Source organism: Camelus dromedarius, chromosome 15 (genome assembly GCF_036321535.1).
Source record: "Camelus dromedarius isolate mCamDro1 chromosome 15, mCamDro1.pat, whole genome shotgun sequence".
NCBI classification, from domain to species: Eukaryota; Metazoa; Chordata; class Mammalia; order Artiodactyla; family Camelidae; genus Camelus; species Camelus dromedarius.
The window spans coordinates 47,666,496-47,678,703 of record NC_087450.1 but is presented as its reverse complement, the minus strand read 5'-3'; the positions used below and the strand labels follow the sequence as shown (position 1 = coordinate 47,678,703).

General features: G+C 47.0%; 1 protein-coding gene across 3 annotated transcripts; it reads left to right on the top strand.

Annotated features, from left to right (window-relative positions):
• The first annotated feature begins 37 nt into the window (after positions 1-37).
• Positions 38-11,524, top strand: FKBP1B (FKBP prolyl isomerase 1B). 3 transcript variants are annotated; one of them, XM_031466659.2, is made up of 6 exons: positions 38-56; positions 799-855; positions 1,619-1,759; positions 5,300-5,347; positions 9,740-9,852; positions 10,921-11,524. In XM_031466659.2, the coding sequence occupies exons 3-6, from the start codon at positions 1,723-1,725 to the stop codon at positions 11,047-11,049; spliced, it is 327 nt and encodes a 108-aa protein (XP_031322519.1). In that variant the 5' UTR covers positions 38-56; positions 799-855; positions 1,619-1,722; the 3' UTR covers positions 11,050-11,524. The 3 variants fall into 3 exon arrangements, with proteins under 3 accessions (XP_031322519.1, XP_031322521.1, XP_031322522.1); XM_031466661.2 differs by having other exon boundaries at positions 10,876-11,000; XM_031466662.2 differs by lacking the exons at positions 38-56; positions 799-855; positions 1,619-1,759 and adding an exon at positions 2,015-2,111.
• Positions 11,525-12,208: the final 684 nt, after the last annotated feature.

Sequence of the window (12,208 nt, the reverse complement as noted above, 5' to 3'; positions counted from 1 at the left end):
CGGGCTTTGCCGCACGGGCCTCTGGGAGTTGTATTCCCCGAGAAGCACCACCGACGGTAAGCCTGCCACAAGTTCTCCCGTGAGAGGTTTAGCGCCTTCCCCCACTTCTCATCGGTTCTCTTAGTCTAAGAACGAGTCCGGGAGCCCCAGAGTCAACACAATTCCTTAACCTTTCTTTTGTGGAAGTGGTGGAGGTGGTGGGGGTCGGGGATGGGAAGGAGTCACAGCCCTCCTTAAAATAAGATAAAAATCTCCTCAGAAAAATGTTCTTATCCGTTCACAAAATGGTGTGCATTTAACTGAAGCCGCTCCACGGACCTGTCCCAATTACAAACTCCTATTCTACACTTACCCCAACAGTGCCTGCCCGTGGCCACAGCTCAAGGAGCTAGTGCGACACTAGGCTAAGACCAGCTATACCCCTGGGACATTCTGGGCCCCGCCTTGGAGCAGCCCGTGGGGAATTTCAGACCCTGACCCTCACAGTACGGTAGATCGTCATGTTTCTTGAACAACACAACCAGCCCTCCTTCATCAATGCTGGTAACTTAAGTCTCTGCCCTAATCATCTGGGAGAGTGGTGGGAGGGGAAGTGGAGGAAGAACACCTCTCGGGCCCACTCTGGACATCTTTGCCCTGGCTTTTCTCCCCATGCCTATATTCCGGCGCCGACTCGTCAGAATCATACATCAGTTTTTGCAGCAATGCGTTGAAGAATGAGAAAAAAATGAAACAAAAGTTAAAGTCTCATTCATTCTTCAAGCAAACGTTAACTCCTCCAAAAAAATGTCTTTCCAGATTCCTGGATCTCCTTTGGGTGGAGGCGAAGGGTCTTGCGTGGAGGAGGAACTCAAGGTAGAACTCATTCAGTCATCCCACAGCAGAATCACGCCACCGCTGTTACTGTGTGACCCCACCCATCACAGATTCAGATTCAATTCCTCGGGGACAGCAATTCTGTCTTAATTCAGTTGGTACCCCCAGGACATAGTTCTCTGCCCTGAAAGGTGGGAACCCACCTGTGCGTGGGATGGAGAAGAGGGGTTTAAGTTGGGTGCAGGAGGGTCAGTAATGACTGGTTTCTTCCCCTCCCCCATCCCTCCCCCGACCCCCCCCCCTTAACCCCACCTCAACCCCAGCTTGCCCCTGCAGATTCGGGCTGCCTAGCTGGGGTAGCTACATCTCTGGTGCTTCCATAACGTTCTGAACTCTATGGCGGTGAACGCATCTAATTAAAGTGTTGGTTTAGTTACCAGCCTTCTTCCCCTAGTCTGTGAGACCGAGTTGACTCCTGGAGCTTAAATGTGGAGATAAATGTGTTGAACAGATGGATGGATGGATGGATGGATGGATGGATGTATAGATGGATGGACAGATGGGTGGGTGGGTGCGCGGGTAAATGCGCTTGTCTGCATGCCTCCCTCACCTTCCTTCCCAGTCAGTAGGTTAATGATCTTTAGCCTGGTCAAGCTCCAGAGCAGCCGCGTCAGGGTCCCTTCCCGCGGGCCCCGCCCCGGTCGACCCCACCTTTCCGCGCCGCTCCGCCCCGCCGCCCCCTTCCCGGTGGCCCCTCCCCGCGCAGGTCCCGACTCCAGCCGCACCTCCTCCGACTCTGCAGTGGCGGCGGGGAGGCAAGCAGGAACGCCAGCGGGCCAGGGCCGGAGCTGAGCCGGGGTCAGGGCAACAGCGGGGACCCTCGGAGGCGGGGCCAGTGGGACCGCGATGGGCGTGGAGATCGAGACCATCTCTCCGGGAGACGGTACCGGGTGGCGGAGCTGGGGGAGGAGGAGGGGTCTCGGGGCGGAGCCCGGCGGGCGGGGGTCCGATAACGAGGTGGCGCGGAGGGTGCCGAAGGGGGAGCGGGCCTAGGATGGGGGCGGCGGGAGAAAAGCCCAGACGGGATTGTTGGGGATCTAGCAGACATCCTTCGCCATCCCTTTCCTCTCCTGCTCACCTAGAGGAAAGAAGGCGGCGGCCGGGAGGCTGGGGTCTGCGGCCCGCCACCGCCCCGGGGGCCTCTGGCTGCTACTGCCGCGGCTGGAACCACTCGGTTACCTACTACTGCTGATTTCCCAGGTTTCCGCTACTGCTCCGCTTCCCTGCCCTGCTGGGTGAGCTCTGGAAACAGGGGAAACGACATGCTTTGGGGTCTCTTCTGCTCGGGGCAGCCCCCTTCTAACGCGCTTGCCGCCGGGCCTCTTGTCTGGCAGCCCTCTGCGATCTGGGCGGTGAGACGCTGTAAGGACAGAGCCAGTCTGGAAAGGGAGAACACCCTCTCCTGCCTCCGCATCTTGCTTTATCCTTCCTGCCCCACTCAGCTTCTCCGGCCATCCTGTCCACTCCCATGACTTTCATTATGGGCTTCAAACCGATGGCCTCCAAACTTAAGCCTCCAGCCCAGACCTCCAATCTGAGTTCACGGTGGTCCATTTATCCAGCTTCTGCTCAACCTCTACCTGGACATCCCACGGATCCCTCAAAGTCAGCAAGTCCAAAACAGAACTCATGCTCCTCTGCTTCCCCACTCTCAAGCGCTCCTCTGTGTTCCCTGTTTCCTGCCTCAGGATTGGCACCACTAACTTTCCCAAGCCAGATATTACAGGCGTTACCCTTGTGTAACTGAATCTGGATGTGCAAGGAGTAGCTATTTCTTTATTTCTTGAATCAACAGTAATTCAGACTGGAGCCCCCATTTCTGCAGAATTTGACAGGCAAACTGCATGTCAGACATTATTGACACCCCCCACAGGAAATTGGGGGGATTTTTGGTTCCAGGCCACCCTCCTTAAAGAAAAGCACTGGTCTCTAGAAGCCCCAGCCACAGCCTTGGATCACCCAGGAGGTATAGGCTTCTTTTTCCATGCTGGGAACCATGGTTCTGGGTCCCAGGAAACATCTCCCTGAGGCCTTGTCACCCACCCCAGGGCACTGCCATAGAGTTCTGCCGGAGGCCTGGAGGCCTCTTCTCCCTTCTCTGGTTCACAGAAGCCTTTAGAGTTTCTTCATCTTTTCTAAGGACAAGGGGCATTTTCTCTTGAAGGGGATCAGATATTTAGGGAAAGCCTGAAGGAGCTTTGGCCTTCTATTTTTAGGTCAGTCTAAACCTCTGAGTCAAGGAAGCACAAAAGGGCCAGCTACCGTGCTGTATCCCAGAAGGGGGATGTACCAATTAATATTTCAACAACTATGCTGTTGTATTCAGGATGACTGTCTTGACTGGACCCACACCAAATCCTGCCAAGTTCTCTTGCTGAGTATCTCTAAGGCTCCATCTCCTCAGTCCCTGCTCTAGTTCAGGCCATCGTCATCTCTCACTGGGATTTCTGCAGTCTCTAAACTGGTCTCCTCACCTCCAGTCTCAGCCCCTGGCCTTGCATCTGGCCTCCCACCTCACCCCCACTGTTTTCCCCATAACAGTCTGAGGATTCTTTAAAGTGCATATTTGACCATGCCCCTCGCTAGGCATAAAATGTTTTAATGAATCTTCCATCTCTTTCTCTAGGCAGACAGTGATATAGCCTCCTGTTACCTTTCACACTAGAGCCTGATCTCTACCAGTCCCTACCCCCACCACCAACTTTTCCTCTGGTTTTATTGAGCTGTCTGCAAGTTGTTAAATACACCAGTCATTCAGCAAATATTTATTGAACATATACTGTGTGCTAGGCCCTGGGGTTACAGCAGGGAACCAGATGGGCTCCCACTACTGCTCAACTTGAGGCCTTTGAACATGTGGCTCACTCTTCCCAGATTATCTCCTTTACTTCCTCTGGCAAACTACTCATCTTTTAAGACTCAGTTTAACCATTGTCTCCTCTCAGATACTTTACCTGACACTCTGTCAGTTGCTCCCTCCTCTGGGCCCCCATCTAAATATTGGCTCAGCTGTTAGCCCTCCCAAGGCTTTTTTTATCCAGCCCCATGGCTTTAAATCCCACCCAAATTTATACCTCCAGTGCAGACTTTCCCTCTGCCTATTTGCAATATAAACTCAGATGTCTAATAGGCATCTTAAGATTGCCACCCACACAAATCTGTTCCTCCTCAGTCCTCCCCATCTCAGGAATTAGCTCCTCCATCCTTCTTGTCGCCCAGATGTAAAACCCAAGCATCGTGCTTGTTTTCTCCTTCACCCTATCCTGGATCCCATCTCCAAGCCATTAGCATGCCTTGTCAGCTCTGATGCCAAAATATATCTCCCATCTATTTTACTCTCTTCTCTGCTGCCAACCACGTTAATTCAAGCCATCATTGATTTTCTGTCTGGGTTATTGCAACAGGCGCCTAACTGTCCATCCTACATATAGCAGCCAGAGTGATCTTATAAAATCTTAATTCAGATTATGTCATTGTCTTGCTTAAAACCCTCTAGTGGCTTCCTGTTCCACTTAGAATTAAACCCAGCTCTGCAAGGCCTTGTATGATCTGGCTCTTTCCCACTTGTCTCCACCTTCTTCCATCTTTCCAGTCTTCTAGGCTCCTTTCTGTTTTGCAAATGCACTGATCCATTCCTGCCTCGTGGTTTGTGCACTTGCTGCTCCCTCTTCCTGCAGTGCTTTTCCCAGCACATTGCTCATCATTCAAATCTCAGCTCAAATGTCATCTTCTCTGAGAGGCTGCCCCGGACCACCCATTCTAAAATGGCCTATCCCACTAAATCTCTGCCTAATTCATCATTCTGTTTATTTTCTTTAGAGAACTTATCACTATCTATGTTGTCTCGTTTATTTGAGTATTGTTTGTTTCCCTCCATTAGAATGTAAACTCCAAAAGAGTAGGGATCTTGTCTGTATGATTTACTGGTGTATCCTGAGATCAGGCCCAGGTCTTGCATGTAGTAGTTATGCAGTAAACATTTGTGAATGATTGTATTTATTCATTCTTGAGCGCAGTCATCACCCTGCATTATAGTCTATTATTTATGTGTCTGTGTCCCTAACTTCATGAGTTCATATATTGCTCTGTGTCTCTGGAATCTAGTCCAGGCCTGGCAGAGAGCAGGCTGTCAGAAATGCTCATGGAATTGATGAAGGGAAGTAAAAAGAGCAATCAAAGAAATGAAAAGAACCAGCAGAGAGTGGAGTTGAGGAACCCAAGGGAATAAAATTCAAATCAAGGACTGAGAGGTGAAGTGACTAATCTGGTTCATACAAAGCAAGAGCCAGACCTGGAGCCATGGGCATCTCCATGGTATGGAGAGGAATTTGGGTCATAGGTCTTGGTCACATCACACCTGAAATGTCCCAGGCGACTTTTTCCTGTATGCTGTTCATTCATCTGCCCTAATGTCTCCTTGCAGGAAGGACATTCCCCAAGAAGGGCCAGACGTGTGTGGTGCACTACACAGGTAGGCCTCGCTCCCTTAGCCCTCATCCAGACCTGCTCCTCCCCAGGCAGGTCTCTCCTCTGACACTCCTCTCCAGTGGTATCTTCCCTGCTGGATCAGGCCCAAGGCCTAAGGCAGACAAGTCTCCTTCTGACCAGCTGTCCCTCCCATTCCTCCCAGTCAGCCTTGAGGGGATGAGAAAGGGGGCTTACAAGGTTAACCCCTTCCCACTTACACCAGCAAGAGCCATCATGGTGCTAGCCTCTAACTGAGCCAGCCACCTCCACTCCCCTTTTGTCTGTTGCAGGCGGGGTGGAGCCCTGGCCCTCCTGGTTCTGTCTAGTACTTGGAAATTCCTCTTACAGCTCTGAGAGCCCTGACCCTCCCTATAGACTCCCTTTTCATCCAACAGTATTTATTCTAGAAGAGGAATTTGGCTTCCTTAGAATTTCCTTTCTTTTTTCAGAAATAGACTATTCAATTCAGCCTATTGCTATTGAGCACCTATTGTGTGCAAGATTCTGTTCTAGGCACTGGACACATGCTGCGCGCGCACACACACACACAAGAATCCCTACCTTCACTGGGGCTGTGGGGGTTGGAGAAAGGCAGACAAGTCAACCAGAGGCTCTGACGCCATGTGAGGGATGGGTGATGGCAGTGCTTGCCTCAAGGTGCTGTGGGAGCCAGAGGGGGGCCCCACATCTCTGCTCAGCCCCCTGGGGTGATCTGGATTGGAAGGCCAGGTGGGCTGAGGAACATTCTAGATGAAATTCCTGAGGACGGCTGGCAGGAAGATCATGAGCAGGTGTTTGTTCCAAGGTGGGTGAGTGTTCTGCCTTGTGACTTGCTTCCCAATGTGGCAAACCTGGTGACAGCCACTTAGCAGAAAGCAAGGCCAGTTTAATTCCTAGGACATATTCAGATGGGGCCATTTTTAGCAATTCTCTGGGCCAGGGTGAAGTGCCAGGTTAATTCTAGGCAGACGGTGTGGGTATTTCTCAATAGCTGTGTTGCCAGTCGCTGACGTCAGCGGGCTAGAGCTGTGTTTTATCTCCCGGTGATGTGGCCTAATTACCATGAGTCTTCTGGGGCCTCTGACCTGTGTAATTGATTTATCTGTTCTACATGTTGCAGACAGACCAGTACTTATCAAGTTACTGAAACCACAACATCCTTTTGAAAAGAGTTTTCACAATACAGAAGGCAATGTGCATTAAACACTGACATCAGCCATGAGTGGCTCTGGTCTGGGGAGGGACTGTCTTATCAAACCCAACAGGAGACTGTATGGGATTTTTTGCTAAACTTTTAAATTAAATGTAAATACAGTAGAGAACATAACTCTAAGATTTGCAGTTCAGTGAAATTTTTCAAAAGTGATCACACTTATATAACCATCCTTTAGATCATCATAGACATTTCCAGCACCCCCAGGAGTCTCCCTCATGCCTCCTCCTAGGCATTACACCTCCCTAAAGGGAACCAGCCTTCTAATGTTTTGTCCCTATGCATTAGTTTTGCCTACTTTTGCACTTCATATAAATGGAATCGTAGAGTATGTAATCTTTTGGATTTGGCTTATTTCACTCATTATATTACTTACTTCACTTTTTATACCTGTGAGATTTATCCGGAGTAGTTTGCTGCTCTTTTTTATTCCTGTACAAGTCATTGTTTGAGTATATAGTTTATCCTCTCTGCAGTTGGTGAACATTTGGGTTGCTGCTGGATTTTAGCTATTAGGAGTAGTGTTGCTTTGAACAGTCTTGTAGATATCTTTTGGTGCACATATGTATACATTTTGGTTGGCTTTATACCCAGGAGTGGAATTGCTGGGGCACAGGGTTCTCTCTGTTCTCAGCCTTCCAATTTCCACTGCCACCAGCAATGTACGACAGTGCCAGTTCTCCTACAGCCTCATCAACACTTGGTATTGTCAGGTTTCTGGCCCACTCTGGTGGGTGCTCAGGGTATCTCATTGTGGTTTTGATTTGCACTGCCCTGATGATTAATGAAGTTGAGTACCTTTTCATGTGCTTACTGGCCATCCGGTTAGCCTCTTGAGTATGCCCAAATTTTGTCCACTTAAAAAAAAAATTAGGTTGTCTGTCTTTTTCTTACTGATTTGTAGGAGTTTATTATGTATTCTGGATATGAGTCTTTCATTGGTTACACCTATTCCAAACATCTCCCATGCTATGGCTTGCCTTTTTACTCTTATTGGCATCTTTTGAACAGAAATTCTTAATTTTAATGAAGTCCTACATATCAATCTTTTCTTTTATAGTTAGTACTTTTGTGTTCAGTTCAGAAATCTTTATCTATTCCTAGGTCAGGAAGATATTATTCTGTTTAGTATTTTATAGAGGCTTTATTATTTTATCTTTCATATTTAGGTCTGTGATTCATCTGGAATTGATTTTTTTTATGTGTAGGTGAGACAGGAGGGATAGGTTCATTTTTTCCCCATAGGCATATATAGCTGATACAGCAACATTCATTAAAGAAAAAAAAAATCATCCTTTATCCATTGCATTGCAGTGGCACCTTTGCAAATCAGGTCACCATATATCTTTGGGTGTGTTTCTGGACTGCATGGTTTTGGCTGAACCTGCAGCAGTAGATAACTGTATATAGTCTGAAGTAGATTAAGTCATCTGAAACCTGAAGAAATTGGAGAATGAGAAAGCTAATCTTTAAATGGTTTGTGTGAATGTGTGAGTGAGTGTGTTTGTGTGCATATCCATATGTATATTTGTACAAGTGTGTGTCTGTGAATGTTAGTATATCTGTGTATCTAAATATTTTCGTAGCATCTGTTTGGCCATCGGGGTTTTCTGAGTGCGTGTGCATAAGTGCACGTGAGCATGCATGCGCATCTCTGAATATCTTAGCAACCTGTGTGTATGCGTGAGTTTGTATTTGATCTCCCATATTTGATACAGAAGTATCCATCTGTGTGTATCTTCATGTAGCCATAGGGTTTTCTCCCTTGCCTGATTTAGTACTCAGGGCAAGAGCCCAATTTATTCTGCCCCAAAAGTAGGTAAATAAGAATGTCTCTTGTATACATTTAAGTTGTAGGAATTACGAAGTGGAATCACAGATGCTCAGACGCTAAGCAGGCCCAGACTTCTCATGTTAAATGTGGCAAATCTGAGGCTATAAGGGACGTGATTTGCCTAACTTCACACAATGAGTTAGTGCCAGAGTGAAGTCAGAATCTAGTCTCTGAATTTACAGACCAGGCCTTTTTCTGGTCCCAAATTTCCTTCTGTTGTGGTGCATGGGCCATAAGAAGTGAATAGCATCATTTACAGGTCTGCTCTTTAAGCTAGAGACACCAATTAGAATTGAAATAGAGCAGCTCTTGGGTTTTGGCAGTGGGATTGAGACAACACATGTACATCAGGAATGACAAGGTATCTGTGGCTGGAGGCTGAGAGATGTTCCCAACTGCTGAAGACAACTCGGGGTGATCTGGGTTCAAACAGCCCTTTTGAATGGGGTCTGGAGGCCACTACTGACTGGCTAGGTCACTTTATTCTGTTCACTGCAGTAAAGGATCATACGACCTTTGCATTTTGCATGTTGGGGAAACCTTGGGAAAACTAGGTTTCAAACTCAATCTGAGATTGAAATGCCTGGGAAAACAGACCTTCAGGCTAAAGGAAGTGGTATGAGAAAAGTTGTAACCTGCAGAAGTATTTGAGAAAGGTGTGACCTGAATAGGACAGGGAAAGGAAAAAAAGGGGAGGGCAGAGAGAAGCTTATCAGGCAGACAGTAGCCAGATCTTGAAGTGCCTGGATACAAGGTAGGTGTTTGGATTCTGCCATGGGGAGTTACTGAAGCATTTTAAGCAAGGGAGTAATATGATCAGGTATGTGTTTAAAAAAAAAACAAAACCAAAAAACCAAACATTCTGGGTGCAGTGTGGAGAATGGAATGGAGGAGTAAGAGCAGAGCAAAAAGACCAGGTAGAGGTGGTTCCTGTACACAGGTGAGACATGATGGCTTGATGAGGCCTCAGGGTGGTGGTAATAGAAATGGAGAAAATAGGAGGGGAGAGTATAGCTCAAGTAGTAGAGCACATGCTTAGCATGCACAAGGTCCTGGGTTCAATCCCCAGTACCTCCTCTAAAAATAAATAAACCTAATTACCTTCCCCCACATCCCCCCCCCCCCAAAATAAATGGACAAAATAGTTGAACTCCAAAGACATATAGGACTTGGTGATAGGCTGTATGTGAAAGTATCCAGCTTTCTCATTTGGCCAATAGGATGGATGGGGAGGATGGGAAAACGAGCAGGTTTGTGCACAATGGGAGTTCCATTTCTGACATGTTGAACCTGTTTTGGGAGTTAACTCATAACCACAGCTCTTTTCCACCCTATCTCTGCTTTCACAGGAATGCTCCAAAATGGAAAGAAATTCGATTCATCCAGAGACAGAAACAAACCTTTCAAGTTCAGAATTGGCAAACAGGAAGTCATCAAAGGTTTTGAAGAGGGTGCAGCCCAGGTAGGATGAGGATCCTTGTTAAGGGGGATTTGAGGCGCTGAGGGCCTGGACTCAGCACTCGGCCCACCACCCTCACCCTATCACAGACCACTACTACTTTGACTCTACTGCTAGGGCATGGTGATGCCACTTAGTTTCAGTCCTGGCCTTGTGTCCCCACCCCTTTGATTACCAGCATGATTCCTTTGTGTCACTGGGGGCTCTCATCCCAAGCACATCTCCCTAGCTAGTTCTAAGCAAGCCTGTGAGCTACCAGCTGTTCGGGACTGAGGCAGCAGAAGAGTTGGGGTGGGGTAGGCCAAAGTGTATCTTTTTTAAAACTTAAAAAACAGCAACAACAACTTCAGACTTGCAAAAACATTGCAGACATAGTAGTGTTCCCATGTACTCTTTCTCCAGCTTCCCCAAATGTGAATGTTTTACACAACCATAGTACAATGATCAAAACCAGGACATTAATATTGATACAATACTATTAACCAATCAGTTCAAATCTTTGAATTGGTTATTCAAAATTTTTAAATGGATTGTTCAAATTTCACCAATTGTCCCACTAATGCCAGATGGGTTCTTGAGGACTGCTGTGATAAGCCCTAGTTCAAACTCTTCTTCCTTGATCCATGAAGGCATATGATGGTCCTCGCTGTGGCCTATAATCTCTAAACCTCTCTAATGAGCTGCTCTTGTTACCTACTTGAGTATATACATGTACGTGTGCTTTATACACTGTCCTTAGGCTTCTTTGGAAGGTGAGGAACAATTATGAACAAATAGAAGTCTTTGGGCCATACGCCAATTGAATAACCAGCAAAATTTGCTGGATGAATGAATTTGAGACAACTTTGTAGAAGTTACTGTCCCGCAGTCAAGTCTCTGCTAGTCTAAGGCAGAATCTGCATTTGTTACAGCTTTTAGCATCATTTCAGTGTGCCACATATAAAATGCATCTCAGATCTTCAGAGTTATTATGAGGATGGTTTGGGAAAATGCCATAGTTATCTTACTTTTTTCTTTTAAATCAAGCTGGGTCCTCTTTCTCCTCTCCCCATCTGCCCCTATCCCTGCTAGATGAGCTTGGGGCAGAGGGCGAAGCTGACCTGCACCCCTGATGTGGCGTATGGAGCCACGGGCCACCCTGGTGTCATCCCTCCCAATGCCACCCTCATCTTTGACGTGGAGCTGCTCAACTTAGAGTGAAGGCAGGAACTCAAGGTGGCTGGAGACGGCTGCTGCTCACCCTCCTAGCCTGCTCTGCCACTGGGACGGCTCCTCCTGCTTGGGGCTCTTGATCAGTGTGCTAACCTCACTGCCCCACAGCATTATCCATTCTCTCAGCCCAAGGCTCTGTATGTGTTCCATCATTGTCCACGCACATCTTTGCTTGAGGAAACTTTGGTTGCAGATTGAAATGTTTCAGGTTGTGCATTTTGCGTGATGCATGTAGTAGCCATTCTGATCACAGAACACAGATTTCTTGTTCGCACAATCTACACTGCCTTACCTTTACTTAAGCCAGACACACAAGGTGCTCAGACATGAAATGTACTTGGTGTACACAGAGGGACTTGAGCCAGTTACCTTTGCCGTCACTTTCTCTCTCGGAAATTCTGCTGACTTAAACAATGTCCTCTTTGGAAATGATATGTAAAATAAAGGCTCTATGCTTGACAAATTCCTGTCCCTCCTTATTGAAGGTAGGAAGTGCTTTAAGGACCACACAAACCCGTTGCCCTTGGAAAAAAACAGTGGAAAGGAGTAGCCAGGAGAGTGATAATACAATACAGGTTTCTCCCGCTTTCCGAAAGTAGAAAGTAGAATGTTCCTATGAAACCTTTCATAAGCTGAAATGGTGTAAAGTGAAGAAGCAATTACTTTAGGACACATCTTGCTAGGATGCACAAAGTAAATTCAGATAAAAGCACAGATGCTCACAGACAACACAGTTTAAAGCTATGACGGTTAATGCTGAGGTGTTAAGTGTAGTTCCAGGGGATGGAGGTTGGTGGTGACAGTCTCACTGCTCCGGCTTCATGCTGCCTCTATAAAAGGCTCTAAACAGTATTTTCACTTTTCACCTTTTTTCATAAAAGCAAAAATCCTCTCCAGATTTCTTCTGTGTAGCAAAAACAGGTACTCATGAAGGTCTTTCCTAAAAGTGAAGTGGTGTGAAGGAACTTTAGAAAAACAGTGGACACCTGTAGCTCTGATGTACCCACTGTACATGCTGGGCCTTGTTCTATTTTTGATTTCTTCTAATTTATTTCTAATTTTTAAATAAAATTACCACCAACCCTCTAAGCAGCCCTATAAGGTAGGTATTACTTGCCACTCATCTCACAATTCTGAATTTAACTGA